The following is an 18,701-nucleotide window of genomic DNA, read 5'->3' as shown; positions in this document are numbered from 1 at the left end:
GATCAGGATTGTTGATTTCCTCGTAATCAGCTTCTTCAATTTTCAATTGTGCCACCTTAAAATTGCTAAAGGCAGACTCTAGAGCTTCAATACGAACTTGTAGATCGGGCACAGACGTTGAAGCAGGGTTATCTTTGGCTTGAACAGAAAATAACCTCACTCTTTCAATCTGGTCCATGGCCACAAATCGTCGAGTTTTAAGAGCTTCTAGACCCTTGAGTTTCTTCTGCTGGGCCTTTAAAGCAGCTCCATCCACAGGTTCGCCTGTTGCACCCTTTTCCGAACTGGTAGTTTTTGTGGCTGTATCGTCATCAGGCATTGTTGATAGTACAGCAAATATTGTTTAGTAAACGTTAAATTTTGTGATACGATCACGTCGGGGTCACCAAATAATGTTGAGAGAAAGCAAGCGTTTTTGTTTCCCTGTTAAATAAGTCCGATTCAAGATACTGTCTTGATGGATTGTCCTAATAAATTTGGATTAATTGAAGACACGGTCTTTACTAGTTCACAGCTTTATTAAGAAGAAGTTATAAAAAAGTTAGGTTTTGACAACCGGAAAGGTTTTCTCTGACAATTCATAAGTAACCTTGTAAGCAAATTAACAAAAAAAAACATAGAATTATTTACAGGGTGTTTAAGTGCAATTAATTAAGTGAATTATTCAATTTTATAGCAAATGTTAAATGTTAAAGTTAAGTTAAGATAATTAATAACAATTTAAATGAATATTTGATGGAAATGTATTTAAGACTCAACAATCATCAATCTTGTAGGTGCTAATAGGTTTTGCTAACAATAACTAATAATCTTCTATTGCTTTTAAGATATCCATTAATTCTAATTAGATAGACCAGCATTAAAGGCATTTCAAAGATTAATTGATTGGTAAGTAATTTATGTTTCTAAAAATAGAGGACATTTTAAAAGTAAATCTCTTTGGTATCATTTCAATGGCCGAAAATCTGGGTACTAAAAAAAAACCTAATTCCTTACCGATAACAAAAATCACGTTGAGATAAAACCTATAAATTAAATAGTGAAGTATTTATGTATCTTGTCTCAACTAAAGCTAAATCTTTGCTTTTTTCTAAGACCATCAGTGTTAATAATTTATAAAATAAGTCAACACATATTTTCTTTAGTTGTCATCGCAGTGGGTGGTGACATTCTCTTAATTGAAGCTATTTTTTATCATAATATCGAACAATAAAAAACAACCACAACTGATATATTGCACTTATCTTTACTTGAAGGACAATAATTTTCAAGTTATTTTTATTGTCCATTTAAAGAACAGTGCTGGGATTTGAAAAAGTAAATAAACGAAAATAGCATCATTAAGGGCACTTCAGTATTAGTTAATTTTCAAAAACCATTTCATTGTTAAATTTTCATTCATTATATCCTTTTTCAAAACTTTTTTTTTAATTAATTAATTTCCTGAAAAAATATTGGTGTTTTTAGCCCCATAACTATAAAGTTATTTTGTATCGGCAATAATTCTATATCTTGTGTGGTGAAAAAATAAGGTCTCATTACATTTGCATTACTTACTCAAAAAAAGTTGATGGATTTTTAATTTGTGTACCTAAATCATCCCGTTTCTGTTTAAACCATGTTTTTACAGATCAATTATTCATGTAAAACGTAAGAACTTAAGTATAGTTTATCATTGAAAAAAAAAAAAAAAAAATAAAATAAATCATCGGCTTTTTGAGAGCAATTATAAATTATACTGTTTCTTCGGAATTCAACGTTTTTACCAAATTTCACTGGGGTGACCGATCAATTTTTTTTTTCACTAAAAATTAAAACTCTTTTAACAATGATATTCTTATACAGGATGTTCGGTAAAAAATGGATAAGACTGAAATGACTGATAGCTAAACTTATGACTGTACTAAAACCAAAATGAAAAAAATTTCTATCGCAATCAGTTTAGAAAATATTAGCCTTTTTCGATCAATGTATTTTAAATTTCATCATCTAACTTTTTCGTTCACCACAACCACGAATGAATGAATTTTATAAATTTCTTTTTTTTTTTTTATAATTTTTTATAATAATTGACTAAAACCATGTGCACTTAAAAATTTTTATAGCTGTTGCACTTTTTCTTTGAAAAAATATTGAAATTAGTTTTTTTAATGCAAAATGTAAAAAAAAATATTTTATGAAAAATTTTAAACACCTGTGAAAAAAAATCTATATGAACTTGGGTGGTCATAACTCGTTCAAAGGGAAGATTAAAGAATGGTAATAGTTTTTATCATAAATCTAGAGTTACTAGGAACCAAAGTGCAAAAAAAGCCTATTAATTTAATAAATTATTTTAACTGTATAATCTTAAGTTTTTTCACATTGCTGCAACAAATGCATTGATTCCATCAGTTTTTTTTTAGATTCTTGCTTACAATTTCAAAAATATACCACTATTATTATCCAGTTTCCCCAATAAACCGACATTTTCTCAAAACCTAAAAAAAACACCCTTTAACATGGAAAAATGTGTAGACTTATTTTATTAGTACCTAGTTCCCGTAGCAATACAATACTATTATTAATTTTCTTAAATGTACTTTTTATACCATCTATTTTATCGCGAATTGCCCTTAACTCCCAAAAAAACCCCCTTTCAAAAAAATGTTTTAAGAACTTAATTAATTCTTTGACCCTTCTTTATATAAAATTTGCATTCCGAATTTCATCAGTTTATCATGTTTTTCACACGGATTTTGGTTATATTTTACCTGTTGAAATAAAAAAAAAACAAGTAATAACTTCTCTTTGAGCAATCGTATTGGCTTTTTTTGTATATCATTAGATTCAGCATAAAAATAAACCTAACATCATGTGTCATGTGATTAAATTCTAGTCTAGTACCACACTAATAAGGAGCTATCTATTGTTAACGAATTTCTTTAGAAGAAGTTCATATTATATTTTAGAGAGAATCTAATAGGCGATGTTAAAGAGGCTGATACTCCTGTGGTTGACACAGTTCATGTCTTCTTTTTGAAACATCACACAAGAAATGCCAAAGTTCCATTCTGTGGGTGAGCTTTCCGATCATATTCATAAAAATAACGCGTTGCATACTCCCAACCGATAGATGGCCTGCTAGTACTAAGTTAGACAGCTTCAGCAGCTGTATTGGACATTAAAAAATTGGTTCAGCTTAGCTACTGTTACTTTTGGTCTTAAAAATATTTCCAATGCCTTTGAAAACTCGAAAAAAAAACTCTACAAACCAAGTTTGGATAAAATACTATAAAATACCGAAAGTAAAATTGTATTGTAAAATTATACACATATGTATTTAAAAAAAATTTTCTTTTTAATAAAGGAAATAAATAAGCTCAAAACTTTTTCTCAGTCGATAAAAATATTTGTTTATCTTTGAAATTTCCTTTGTAAAAAAATACACAAAAACATCTGAATTTATTTTGATATACATAACTTTTATAAAGGAATGAAAAAAACCAATCAAACAAGACTTATTTCATCGCGGTCAAAACGTCGATCTGAAAAAGGACCCACTCCAGCATGTCAAACTTTAGGAAATTCCTTCCATCCACCGAAAGACCAAATTTATAAAACTCTTGAAAAGCATCTTCAAGAAAACGGATGTCCTTTAGCAACAAAATACTTTAAAAGACTCGTTGCAATGGAGGAAGATTTTTTCAAGACTGATTTGCGTTTGAAGAAACGTGTTCGAGATTCATACTGCTTGTTATTGGCTATAGTTGAGAATGTCAAATCTGCTGAAGAAGCATTTCGAACAGATTGTGACCAAAAGCTATCACTTAGATTGCTTTTACAAACAATTCACATGATTCAAGCTCAAGACAATGCTTTCAATTGGCTTGTGAAGGAATTTTATAAAATCATTTTCAAGTTATCGAAAAATTTGGAAGATGGTGGTGACGATTGTTTGGAAATGTTATCAAGGGCTTGTTTTGAATATGGTGTTGTATTAGCAGAGACAGGTAAATAATAAGTTTTCAAAGAGTTCCCAAAAACTTGATATCTTTTATCAGATTGTTTGGAGGAAGCTATATCGTATATGGAAAAGTCCTTAGAGACATGCAAGGGTACCCTGTGGTATACCAACGATATTGACCGTAATTTTTTGCAAGAAGATGTCTGTACAAAACTTTGCGAAACACTTTTACGAATTGCCGCATTAAGTTCGAAGAAAACTCCGGAGGTTTCGGCAGCTTTTGCTGACAGAGCTGCTCAAGCCATTTATGGAGGTAAATTATTTCTTTAGAAGCTAGTAAAATCTGTTTCAAAAATGTTTTTAAACCTCTAGTGGGAACGAAAGAAAGTCCAATTTTGTTTTGTCTTGCCAAATTACGTCAATCAGAATACTTGATATCAAATCAAAATTTTAAAGAAGCGTTCGATGTTCTTAATGAAATTCAGAAGCATATAATGGCAAATGATGCTCCTCGAAATAAGTGTGAATTCTATCTCTGGCTAGGAGTTTGCCATTTTAAGTAAATTTAAAATTATTACAAGTTTTAATAGTGAGGCGGCTTAGCATTAAAAAAGAGTTCAATCGTGCACTTTGTGATAAAAGCATGAAATTAACATCGTTGGTAGTACTCAATTTAAGAGTTATTTTGAGATATTGGGCCACCTTGTATTCCATTCGGAAGGGTAGATACAAGACTTTTTCTGTGTTGCACTCGATTTGTTGCATATCGTATTATAGGCAATGAAATATTGTATTAATATGATACATGATTTCGAGGTATTTTCTAACGCCCGATCGAATAAAATCAATACCAAAATGTCTCGACCATCATGTAAAAAGTTATTGGACTCTTTATTAATTGTCTTTTACTCAAACAGCAAGATTCAGAATATTACCAAGTACTCCTTGAAAAAAAGTGGTAGGTTGATAAAATTTAGTGTGGACTTTTCTAATACCATAGAAAAAAATAATAAAATATGTCCATCAAAAAATTTCAGGTCAAAGGGTGTTTTTTTTTTAGCGAGAAAGAACACTTTTGAAATGGTACCATTGCAACACATGGAAAATTTATGATTTTTTTTGAACCGCATATATATTTTATTCATCGTATGAGAATCAAAAATGAATTATATTTACCATGGAATGTTGAATTTTCATGCAAAACTTAAATAGCTTGCTTTTATTTTTTATTAAATTTTCATACAAATTAATATTTTGAAGGAGTGAGGTGCGAAAGTAAAAGTATGAAAAATAATTGTGCAGTTTGTGATAAAAGGATCAAATTAATAGGATTGTTAGTACAATATGTAACCCTCATTTTAAGATATTGGGCCTTTTAATATTTCACCTATGAGGATGTACATGAGCCATCTAAAAATCACAAATTTCACAAAACTTCATTTAAATTGTTTTCTGTACATCGTTATAAACATCTTTAAAGGTAAAATATTAAGTGGCCCAATATCTTTAAATGAGGGTTATATATTGTACTAACAATCCTATTAATTTGATCCCTTTGTCACAAACTGCACAATTATTTTTCATACTTTTACTTTTGCACCTCACTCCTTCAAAACATTAATTTGTATGAAAATTTAATAAAAAATAAAAGCAAGCTATTTAAGTTTTGCATGAAAATTCAACATTCCATGGTAAATATAATTCATTTTTTGATTATTTTTGATTCTCATACGATGAATAAAATATATATGCGGTTCAAAAAAAATCATAAATTTTCCATGTGTTGCAATGGTACCATTTCAAAAGTGTTCTTTCTCGCTAAAAAAAAAACACCCTTTGACCTGAAATTTTTTGATGGACATATTTTATTATTTTTTTCTATGGTATTAGAAAAGTCCACACTAAATTTTATCAACCTACCACTTTTTTTCAAGGAGTACTTGGTAATATTCTGAATCTTGCTGTTTGAGTAAAAGACAATTAATAAAGAGTCCAATAACTTTTTACATGATGGTCCAGACATATTGCTATTGGTTTTATTCGATCGGGCGTTAAAAATTACTTCGAAATCATGTATTATATTAATAAAAAGGTTTCATCAGCTATACTATGATATGCAACAATGCGGGTGCAACACAGAAAATCTCTTGTATCTACGCTCCTGGATGGAATACAAAGTGGCCCAATATCTCAAAATAACTCTAATATTGAGTAATACCCATGATATAAATTTCATGCTTTTATCACAAACTGCAGGATTTAGATGCTAAGCCGCCTGACTATAAGGCATTATTCTTATCTATCTTTTCACAGCCTTTCGCCTAAAAATATAAATTTAGCAAAAAGAAAGTTGAAACTTTCGTTAAATTTGAGTGATGAACATAATTTTGCTGATTTGAAAGCCAAAACTTTATTATATTTGGGGAAAATTCATTCAAAAACCACATCATCACATGCTGAAGCAAGACAGTGTTTCATTGAAGCTAAAGAACTCTTTCAAAAATTAAGAGATTTTGAAAATGAGAAATTGGCTAGATTTTTAATGGCACAATTGAGAGCATATCAAATATTTCCAAATTACTTGGAATTGATTCAAAGAGCTTCGAATAGTTTTTGTTATTTGTATGATTTGATGCAATGGCAACAAAGATTATTGCCATTTTGGAATGAAGATGGAGAGTTACGGCACCATGAAGATGAAATTCAATGTATTTTGGAAGAGAATTTGAATGATGAAAGTTGTAAATCAAATGAGCAAATAAAATAATTTACATGCAACGCTATTGGGTAACAAGAACAATTGGACTCACTTTTAACCTGCGAAATCAAAAGAATACTTAAAGCAGCTTGTACACCATACCTTTCCACATCAAGTTACTTTTTAATCAACGTAACACAAATAATTTTATTAATATATTTTTTAAATGGTTTTAGTATGTTAAAATCGAATACGAAATCAGAAAAAATTAGTTTTGCGGTTTGATATTGCAAAATCTCTTAATGTGACTTCTGTTTTCGGATTTGAATTGCTAAAAAAATCTTAAATCTCAGAAGAAAAAGTATAGTTTTTGGAAATAAAACAAAAACTTTGTTTACGGTTTTTTGTAAGAGTAAATGCTAACCATATTAAAATGAAAACATGTATTGGTCACTATGGCGCATACGCAATATTTTATTTGTAATTTTTCATAAAACAAATATTCTTTATATTAAATAATAGATTGTATTATATCATTTTAATTCTTTTCCAAATATACATAACATTATGTACGTATGTATATACATATGTTAATATTTAGGTATATGTATCTTTGTCAGCTGAGATAGTAGGTAGCTATTATAACGAATCTTGATAAGATCCATCTGGCAGAAACATAGAAAATCAAATAATTTTTTGTTTCATAGTTTTTGAAAAAAAATTAAAAATTAAAAAAATGGGTCTTTATCGGAACTGTAAAATTAGTATTCAATGTTCCAAATACATAGTTATTATTTTTAAAACCGTAAGAAGTCATAAATGTGATATTATTTTCTTAAAAATAGGTATATGAATATTGTTTGTCACCACTAAAATTTTATTGTTGAAAATGTTTACATGATTTTTTTTCAAGTCAATGTCTTTTTTGAGTGTATTTAAAAAAAAAAATAAAAAAAATTTGCATTTTTACAAAGTCGTTGATCCAAATGTCTCAATAACATTTTTTTCTTTGTAAGAATACCTACATAATTTAATTTAAAGCAATTAATGACAGCAGTATTTACGTGTCACTTATTTGTCAGAACTTCTCTATATGACGTTTGTCTATAGCGGATGTATTATTGACTAAAAGCTGCGTTATTCATGTACATGATTAATTTTCGAGGAAAATTTTCATTCTGGATTTCAATAATATTAAATCTCAGAGGAAATTATTTTGTTTTGATTGACTTTAACAGTGAGATGATTCACAATATGTTGATCATTTTTTCTCTGAAATTTCAAAGAATTTTGCTTCGTAAAGAATAAATAAAAATAAAAATCATATTAAAAAACACCTTCAGAAATTTATGTTTTAAGAAACTTTTTTCCATTGAACTAAAAAATGGTTATATTCAAATATTATCGTTTCACTCATAGGAGTTCCTAATTATTAATATTTCATGTTCTATTATATTAATTTAATTATGTATCATTATTAAAAGCTCCGAAATAGTAATACAGAAATCCTATATTTTCTATCCTTCTCAATATTAACAATATTGAACCCACATTTTAAGGGTCCATTCCCTTGTGGTATTATCATCTTCTATAAAACTTGATATTGTCTAAAGCTCTCAAAGTCTGTTCGAATGTCATTCCCAAATTAGCATCTCGTTTCTCATATATTATGTCTCCAGATAATTGAGACCACTCATTAGAATTATTTGCTCGGTTTACATGAAATGTACATTTTCCCTCAAGTACAACGAAAACGGTCCTTGTACAAATAGAAACACAGATCCCTGACTTAATTATTTATTATAGTGTCCTATATCAGCTATCAGGCGCCTAACAACATATGGCATAACAAATATAATTAGCTACATCATGAGTATAGAGAGAGGTTCAGTTGTCGTCTAATATAGAATCACTTCACTGCGAATTTTATTTATATTGTTTGAATTTATTATGATTGTTTAACCCCATACACGCACATGATGCTAATAAATATCCTTTAATCTTATCGGTCTTATGACAGGGTACTTGAAAGGGGGTAGAAAAAAAGGAAAAAAAAAAGCATAATAAAAGTCAGCGGTAAGTAAGGAAATGAGGCGGTGTTCAAAGTGTAATATGGAGATTAATGTTGTTTGGGTTCAAAAGTTCACATAGAAAAATGGACAAAAATATATGCTTCCAAAGTAGTTTTTAACATGCAAAACGGTATGATGAAGTCTGGTTGGTAAAACAAAGTTAATTTGTTGAAGGAATATTCAACAGGCTTTTGCACAAACGAGACATGCCTTGACCAAAAGAAATTCATCATCTACTTTTCGTGAAGTGAATTACATAAAAACTCATCAATCATTCGCCTGAGCTGTCAAGGTTTCGTTGAGTGTTGAATAAATGACAGCCAAAAAGTTACACGGTGTAAAAAAAAAAAAAAATAATATAATAAATTAGTACTAACTTACTTACTTTTACTTTGTAATAATAAAAAATAACAATAAGGCTTGTGAATAAAAATACTAGCAACTTAATGGATGTATGTTTTCTGCAAATGACTTGTGGGGGAGGTAGTATGTTTATAGAAAGGGTCGGTGTTTAAGTAAACTCCTTTCTCGTTGTACGTTTTGATTATGTGCTCATCAAAAATATCCAAAGCACAAAGGTACAAGATATCCTTGTTGGGTTGTCAATTGTAAATTTGACCCTTAAATATGTATATGCGAGTATTGTTTAAAATATTATTGAAATCCTACTTTAAACTTGATTTAACTCTAAACCCACTTAAAAAAAATTGATTATGTCCTTGATGCTCTAAAGTAAAAGAAGTTGTATTTCCTCCTCTGAGGAGTAACATTCAAATAATAAAAATAAAACACAGGAACCGAATCGTAATGAAAAAAGTTTACAGAAAGAAAACCACATTTTGGACTTCTCTAAAATCATAAATAGATTTTTGTTTTCAATAAAAACCTTTCAAAAGTTTTTAAAATGTATTTATAAGACATGGTAAAGACAACCACTTAAATGTTCAATTTCATTTCAGATTTGAATGAAATATCTGTCCGACCGCATTAATGGAAAATTCATTCGTTGTGGTTCGTTTGCGAAATTAATTTGAATTTTTTCCTTTTTCCATTTCTTTATTTCCAAGAAGAAACCACAACCAAAAAATATTTATATATAAAGATAAAACAGATTTCCTTTTCAACGTTTTTTTTTTCTTTTTTTGAATTGATGGTTGAATTTCTTTCAATTAAACTCCACCCTCAATTATATATGAAATCAAATTGACAGACATTTACTGTCATGATGGGATTTCTCTTTTCATCAATAAATTTTTAATATGGATGTCTTCATAAATTTGCCAAATGATCTGGAATTTTTGTTTGTTTTTAAAAACTGCGGAAAAGTGAATTTTGGTGGTGAATTTAATAGATCTTTTATAGATGATGCGGCTTTATATTTTGATCGGTCAAAATTTTATTAAGAATATACGATCCAATGCACTTAATTTTTGTTTTTAAAAACTTATTTTTATTTGAGCTCTCGAAAATGCAATAAAGTTTGTTTTACTTTTTAAGTTTTAGTGTAACTTGATTTTGCAAGTCGAAAAGGGGAAATAATTGTTTTATCTCATAAATACAAATATATGAAAAATTATAGATCACAATGGAAATCGCCAATAGCTCTAATTTAATGTTTATGACAATTTCAAAGTCATTAGTAACACAATTTATGGTTGAGATGTTTCTACCCTCTGAGTCACGTAAAGACAGTGATCCTGTGATTTTATTCAAGAAAGTAAAAGTAACCAAACTCTGACAGCCCACACGAAAATTCTGACAGCCCATAAGATGGTCTTTCAGCATTTTTTTTTTCCTTTTGAGGCAACCTGTACAAGGGTTGGACCACCAGGGATAATCGAAATCTTGGTGGTGGAGGAAAAAAAAGACTTTTTTTCAATGGTGGTTTTAATATAATGGGCAGTGAATAAATTGGTTCTAAGTACCTGTGCTTTAATTTTGTTTAAATAAAAATGCCAAGTTTTTTATTTTTTATGATATTTTTCGTCTTATTTTCAATCCAAAATATGTTGATGAACTTTTTTTTTAGTTTTGAAAATTTCAGTATGAATTCTCTATGTCTTATAGAAGCATTACATTGACAAACGCAACGCCAAGTATTTAAGAATTATTTTAAATAGTAGAGTAATTTTAGGTTCTATCTGCGGAAAAATTCCTACTGGGCTGAATTTTGGTATACAGCTTAATGACGGCTTTGTTATGAAGATGTGAAAAATCGACATTGATATTGTGTCCGCGTTAAGAGTTATAGGGGTCAAAAGGTCACGAAAAGTTTTTCGCAAATATCTCGCGACCTATTGATCGGAGGTCATCAAAGATTATATAAAAATTTATGGTCGTGAAATTATCTACAACATATGCCCAGCACATTTTTCTGTAAGATGAACTGTTTCGCGAGTAGAGCGCAGAGAAGGTGACTAGATTGCACTCACATACGAAAAAATACATATTTTTGGTTTATTTTGCTTGATTTTTGAGGTTTTTATCGAAATAGCTTAAATTTTTTTTAGTTTTATTAACTTATCTTATTACGTTAATACGAACTAACTAAAAAAATAAAAATGTACACCTTGGGATAAAAAATATTATGCAAAGGGGGGAACCACGTTTTTTGGAAATGTTGTATGTTTCTTTTTTTTTGTACAATAAGTGCCTTCATTATTACAACAGTCACTTGGTTGTCCATAAATGTCCTAAATATCTTTTACGAAATACCAAAAAGCAGAACCGCGCGGCTTTGGTTTTGGGACCTTAAAGCCATCTCTACCATTCAAAACAACGACCGACTATACTATTTTTTTGCATTTATTTTATAATTTTGAATCTGGCAGATAGTTTAGAAAAAAATTGTTTCAAGGTTGATAAAGCATAACACCTTTTTTTCTCTTTAAAAGCTGCACAAAAAACTAATTAGGAACTTTGGCCTTCTTTTAAATGTAAACTGCACCGATATCAATCATTGAAATTCATCAATTCATTTCAAGATTTCTTGTTAGCACACACGAACTTCAGGAAAAAATAAAAAATCAAAATTAAATAATGACCAACTCAAGCTATATCTTGAGTGGATAAATAAATTCCGAGTTGAATATATAATGTGAAAATAAGAACTGGATGTAATAATTTCATATACGACAAAAACACCAGCGTTTATTTTTGTTCACTTTAAGATATCATTTATCTGACTCATTTAATCTCTATTTACAGATTAAACCTTTCCTTAAAGTTTAATATTGTAGATGCTATCCACAAAGTTCTGTCTTAACATTGGCTTGATTTAAGTTAACTTAACAATAATTTAATCCATATGATCTATCATCCATCATAAATCCATAAAATATCTTTCTATTTTCTTCAAACAACAAGGAAAACACAAGGATAAAGTCACCTTAGTTCCTTTAGACCAGAATTGTAAATCAACAGAAGAACTTAGAACTTTCTGATGATATTAATGTTTAGTCTTAGATTGTCCCATAACGTTGCTTTTGAAATGGAGTTATGTATGAATAATAAATGGTTTGTTTATATTTTAGAAGACAGTTTGTCCTTCCAATTTTCACAATGATCATTCAGGAGACAACAATTTTCCTCTTGGGAACATTTAATATACGAAACCAAGACTTTCGAAGCAGAGTGGTGCTTTAAGAAGATGAAAAACATATGAAATAAGTAAATGTGTGTTTGCTGCGTCATAGCTGGAGATGATGTAGACTTATTTTATCATTATACATTGAATGACTTCCGACAAAATTCATCCAGAGTAATGCACAGAACAGGGTGTCTCTGAATCTTTTGATGGTCTTTGGTGGTTTTTAAGATCTATTAACACTAAGCGACTACACTAAAAACAGTGTATTCCAATTAGACATCTTGGAAAGTTTTCATTTCATGACTTTAAAAGTAAATTCAAGAAATGGATGAACAGATTTAACCACTTGTAAGGTAACTGGTTTTCAACTTTATGAAATCAGTTGCAAATGTTTAAAACGGGCTAAAATTGATAGTATTAAGCTTATAGAGATCATTATACAATCCTTTTTGCATCACATTTTAACTATTTTTTCCCACTATAAAAGTACCCAACGATTTCGGAAACACCCTGTTTAAAAATTCAAAGGACAAATTTTATTCATACAAAAAAAAAAAAAAACAGGAACCAAGATAAATGATTATGGAAGGTGATTGTACTGACAGCAAATAAATTGAAAATGAATAAATTTATTTAGCATTGGTTGGTAAGCAAAATTTACATGAATCGGAAAAAAAAGTGGTATAAATTTAAGGCAGGACATCCCAAAACATTAAATAAGGTCATTTAAGTCTAGTATTATTGATAGAAAAAAAAAACTGTTGGTGTAATTTATATTTATTGCTAAAGTGTTTTATAAGTTCGCAAACCATTACTTAAAAATTATATTATTCATTGATTTTGTATGCCATTTCAGTACAGAATAAAGTAATTTTAGTTATTAAGAGCAAATGGTGAGACAAATTTTAAGTATTTTTTAAAGTGCGTTCAATACTGAAATAAGATATGTATGAAATTGATTTTATTTTAAGAAACTTGGAAAAGTTTTATTATTTGTTTGTCCTTAAAATATCTCTTATAACGAAGTGGCAATAAAAATAAATTCAATAGTCTGAAAAAATTGGGTAATATTCTTGAACCGAGAGAAGCTAAGTTCCAAGAGAATTCAATTTTTTACGCAAATAAAAAAACATTTTGCACTAAAAAATAATCCTGAGCAAAAAATAACATTAATTTCATTTTATAAAAAAAAAAATTGGTTGAGAAATCGTTGCAGCTGTTTTCGAAAAAAAATTCATCACATACTTCACTCATCGCTTATAAGTGTGTTTTATTTACAAACTGAAAACCGTCAATCCTGAGCTTTGCTATGAACCCACTGCTCCCATACACCAATAGCATAACAATTGGCAACAATTGTTTTGCAACCATACACCCAGACTATGTTAATCCAAATATTCCAGAAATTAGTTAAATCTATACCAGAAATATAGTTGAATATACCAGAACTAAAGTTATCTCTGCTATATTTTTTCTCTGTGTTTTAAGATATATTTTAAGTACCAAGCTTGACAGTGACTTACGTTAAGAATATTAAGAAGTATATGTACAATTTTAAATAAAATTTAAGAAACCAGACTTGGATTCAACATACCACAATTCTGACAAAATAAAAATAATACAACAATCAGAGATATTTCATATCCCCGTCAAAAATTACAATTTTACTGTACTACAACCGTTCTTTGATTTATAAATTCTCATCACTTCATATAGCTTTTTTGCACCTTTTATTTTCGAGAGCCTTATCAAGAAATTTCGTAACGAAAAAACCTTACACCTCTTTTTTTTTCTTAGATATTAAGTGTAACTTGAATTAATCTCAAATAAAAACTTGAATTTATATCAAAGAAAAAAAAAAAAATGCTGCATAAATAAAAAAATAAATAAATAATTATAATTGTATAAGTTGATACAAAATGCAATGTAATAGCTTTACCGCGGCAGTCCTCGAGTGCCACAAATTTTTTTATAAATATTGAGAAAATAGATTTGTGCATATTTTAACTTATATCCATTTCATTCGCACAAATTTCATCTTCAATTTAAAACTTTTTCCAACTTCTTCTAAAAACTCCAGTTTAACTCAAATAAATCAATTCAGTTCCCATCAAAAGTTATATTCCTTAGGGTTTGCTGGATCTTAGATGTACCCTTTATAAATATTTAGCCCTACAGAAACATAAAAAACAAAATGAAAATCAATAAGAAAAGCTTTTAAAGTTTCAGCCTGAATAATAAATATTTTCAATACATCGATATCCTTTTTCCGACAATTTGACATATTATAAAGATATTTAAGTCGTTTAACCACAAAAAAAGTCCTCAGAAAGACATATAAAAACAGTTAAGTAAGATACTAAAATGTCCTACAAGCAAGACATTATCACATTTAAAACATAAAAACAAAATTTTTGTTATCTTAAATTCCAATCAATAGCTAATTTTGCTAACGTTTTTGTCTCACTTTAGCTTTCAACATCGAACGAAAAAAATAAACAGAAAAAAGGTGTGTTTCCAAGGTATCTTCCTTAATTCCTGCCATTAGCCTAAACTTAAACTTTTCCATCGCAAAAAAAAAAACAAAAATTCACAACAACAACAATCTTATCCTGAATACTCAATTACTTGACCTAATTGACAAAATATGGGCGACACACGCATAGGTCATTTTCACCAACAGCAGAAAGAGAATTTAGGACGAGGAAAAAAAAACTTTATCAACAAGGCTTGACGAAATGTTTAAAGTATTGAATGAAGTTGGTGGAAATAACTTAATACCAATTACGAGAGTTGAAAGAACTTTCTGCCGAAATACATTCACAACATCGAACAGAAAGGAAGTATAAATAGGTCAATACACAAAAAAAAAATGAATTCAAACTTTCTGTGATTTTTAAAGAACACGAAAAGAAATAGTCGTAATGAGGATTATCAAGGTCATCCATCATTTTTTTATACCAATACGAACTAAACGAAGAGGGCGGTTTATCTTTAGGATTCGCCTAAGGGATCAGAAAGACGAATTAATTAACTGTTTTGTTTTCAGCTCTTTCTATAGAATGTGGAGTAACATTGTGTGATGTAAATAGAAGTCATAAAATGAGACATTTTTGATATCCTTTCTAATTAAGTTAATAAAGACTTCCCGGTAACGGAAACTCGCCTCGGTTGGAATTATCCGGTTTCGGTGTGGTGACTATTGACAAAGTAGTGTTGTAAATGATTTGACTCCATGAGTCCATCACCATGCGTCGACCTCGGCACCATAAGACGATTTATTAAATAGTTGACTAGACGAAATGTGGAGTCGTAAAATTGAAGAGTGGCGTCAGACAAAATTGGAATGATAATTCTTTTTGTCCTACGAAAAGTTTATTGAGGAAATGCGTGACAACCTTAAAAATTGATACATTCTGTGAATTTAAATGAAGAGTGTTTGACTAAAGTTGTATAACTCGGTCTAAACGAAATGATGTTTAAATTAAGGAAGAACACAGTTTACGAGAGAAACCAACTCAACAAAGCTTTAAAGTTGTATACGAAATTATATTCAAAAATACACTTTTCTATTTGATTTCAATTTTCACAGAGAAAACAATTTTATTAATTTATTAATTTATTAGATTAAAATGAAAACTGCGACTAAAAAGCATGTTCCCTTGAAAGCCTCTTAATTGGAAATTTAAATCCAGTTAAAAAAGCATGGTAATAAAATCCTTACTATTCAGCAAAGCCATTTTATTATATTAAATATTTACAACCAAGACCAAAAGCAGAGAGCATTTAAATAAGAAAATAGTCATTAAATAATGAAGTTCATTTCATTTACTGCTTAATCCATCTATTGAGCTTTGTAACCTCGAAAAATAGACAAACAAAGGAACCATTTTGAAATTCGAGCATTCCTAAATTTTATGGAAATTATCATTTTGATGTAATTGGGAAATCCTTGAAAGCACCTTAATTAAATTTTCAGTAGACAAAAATGTTACTCATACACCGTAGTGACCTTCAAATTGTTCCATTCGTAAATTGACTGATCTGCTTAGAAACTTTTCAATAGCTATAACAAAATTCAAAATATAGTCGGTTCGCATCAAATACTGATACGCATACATAAAAAAGAAACTATAAAGGAGTTCCCAAATCATCGCCACAGACAAAAAAACCATTAGTTCCTGAAGTAATAACTCTCTTTTGTATATACAATATCGGAGAAACCGTTTGATGAAAAGGAAAAGGGCTTTACTTTGAATGGTTATTAATTCTTGTTCGAGAGAGAGAGAGAGAGTGAAGTGCAACACATATAGTTTAATAAGTGCTCTAGTTTTTTCTCAATAAATATATATTAAATTGTATCTATAAAAGTCAAAATTACTTTGGTGTATTTATCAACTTATTGTGCATCCAAAAGTTAAAAAAAAATATACAAACAAACAAAGGTAGGATTAATTTAAGTCTTTTTAAATCCAACCTAGAAGACCGGCACTTTTTTTTTTTTTAACTGGCCCGCTATATGCAACCAAAGAGAAAATCAACGGAAATATCTCCGATAAAAACACCTCATAGCAAGAAAACTGTAACCAACTTAAAGATGACAAATGCTGAAGAACTAAAATCTATTGTGAACCAATGTTTGGCCGAACACCTTAAAAACATTTCGACGAAAGAAGACGTCTTAGCTGTCTCAAAAGACATACAGCTTCTTCGTGTACAAAACACTCTTTTAACTGAAAGGCTTTCTGTCCTTGAAAGCTATTGCGAGACCCTGGAGAGACAGCTCGAAATGGTGGCACAAAGAACAAATGAAAACACTGTTGTCATGCACTTTCCTTCAGACAAGACGGCAAACAAGCTTAAATATGCAACACAAACTTGTCTAGGCCTTCTTGGTCTCAACGAAAATACGGATTTGAATATACAAAATTCACAAGAATTCACTAACCGCGAAACAAAAAAAACTACAATGGTTCTGAAGTTTGATAACACCGACACTGTCAACAAAATCATGGTTGCAGCCCCCAAACTTAAAAACACGGGAATTTTTGTTCATCGAGAACAATCATTGATGTATCGCAACAAAAGGAGACATCTATATGACGTTAAAAGCAAGCTTAATGCGAAGAACTCGAACATCAAAATTTTCATAAAAGGAGCAAAAATGCAAATAGACAATTACACTTTTGCATACAATACTTTCCGCGGCTTAAAGATAAAAACAAATAGAGAACTCAAATATATTAATATATTAATATATTATTAATATATTATTAATATATTAATATATTATTTTCAAGCCAACCTTTCAGCTATTGATCAAATTTTTGTACTCAGTACCACTGCTAGGCGTTTTATTGATAAAAAAAAGAACTTATATGCCTTTTTCGTTGATTTAAAAGCGGCTTTTGACACTATTAATAGGAGGTCCTTACTTTATAAGCTCTCAGCAATTGGCTTATCTACTAAATTTATCAGAGTCTACGAAAAAATTCTCGAAAACATGATGGCATCTGTTCAGAATGTTAGAAAAGTATCTAGAGAATTTAGCTGTGAAGCAGGTGTCCCTCAAGGATGTGTTCTAAGCCCTATCATGTTTGCACTGTATATGAACGATGTCGAAAACAGCATACCTGGGGGAGTTCAGTTCGGGGATATCACTTTTAAAGTTTTGCTTTATGCTGACGATCTAGTGATTTTATCAGACAGTCCGCTTACTCTACAGCTCCAGATTAACAAGCTGAAACAGTTTTGTGATCTATGGGATCTTAAAATAAATACCACCAAATCCAAAATAATGGTCTTTAGATCTCGAAATAGATCAATTGGCTATGGGCGGAATTGGACTTTAGATGTTCAATTCTATTTTAACATTCAAACCTTTATAAAAGAAAAAACAACCGCTGCAAAAATTGCAATAAATACAATGTGGTCCCAGTTCTTCGCTAATAAACTCGTAGATCCAATTTCAAAATTCAAAGTTTTCAATACCACCGTGAATACTTGTTTTTGCTATGGTAATGAAGTATATGGTTTCGAACAGTTGGATGAAATGGAAAATATACAGAGGTATTTTTTCAAGCGAATTTTTAGGTTGCCTAATAACACTCCTAATTATGCTATCCACCTAGAGTCAGGCTTACCTCAAATTTTCTTGAAAAACTTAAAGGCTAACGCCGATTTTATGATCAAAGTTATGAAGCGGTCAGACCAAAACTTGCAAAAAAGGCTCCTTAAAATTTGTTTTAGTTGTGGATATAGTCCGGTCAAAAACTGGTATGATCTTGCTGTAGCACATAACCTTTCAATATCATTGCCAGTGGACAATGTGGAAGCATTAAAAAATTCATTATATCAATGTATCTCTGTCATAGATGACTCGATGTATAGGCTTTG

The 18,701-nt window shown here is 29.8% G+C and overlaps 2 protein-coding genes across 2 annotated transcripts in view; one reads left to right on the top strand and one right to left on the bottom strand.

Annotated features, from left to right (window-relative positions):
* Window positions 1-18,701, bottom strand: part of LOC129909673 (TWiK family of potassium channels protein 9) — an 86,691-nt gene that overhangs the window by 31,830 nt on the left and 36,160 nt on the right. The window lies entirely within an intron of this gene.
* On the top strand, window positions 3,597-6,718 carry LOC129908607 (uncharacterized). The gene is made up of 4 exons (XM_055985232.1): window positions 3,597-3,992; window positions 4,044-4,259; window positions 4,319-4,505; window positions 6,260-6,718. Exons 1-4 carry the CDS (start codon window positions 3,671-3,673, stop codon window positions 6,711-6,713), a joined length of 1,179 nt encoding a protein of 392 aa, XP_055841207.1. The 5' UTR covers window positions 3,597-3,670; the 3' UTR covers window positions 6,714-6,718.

The sequence above is a fragment of the Episyrphus balteatus genome, chromosome 2 (assembly GCF_945859705.1).
Source record: "Episyrphus balteatus chromosome 2, idEpiBalt1.1, whole genome shotgun sequence".
Lineage (NCBI taxonomy): Eukaryota > Metazoa > Arthropoda > Insecta > Diptera > Syrphidae > Episyrphus > Episyrphus balteatus.
This window is presented reverse-complemented; position numbering and strand designations above follow the sequence as displayed.

Bases quoted from the DNA above. Each gene is read 5' to 3' on its own strand.
- LOC129908607 (XM_055985232.1), top strand. From the start codon at position 3,671: ATGGAGGAAGATTTTTTCAAGACTGATTTGCGTTTGAAGAAACGTGTT. The intron at 4,260-4,318 runs GTAAATTATTTC...TTAAACCTCTAG, and splicing joins TGCTCAAGCCATTTATGGAG to TGGGAACGAAAGAAAGTCCA. The intron at 4,506-6,259 runs GTAAATTTAAAA...ATCTTTTCACAG, and splicing joins CTAGGAGTTTGCCATTTTAA to CCTTTCGCCTAAAAATATAA.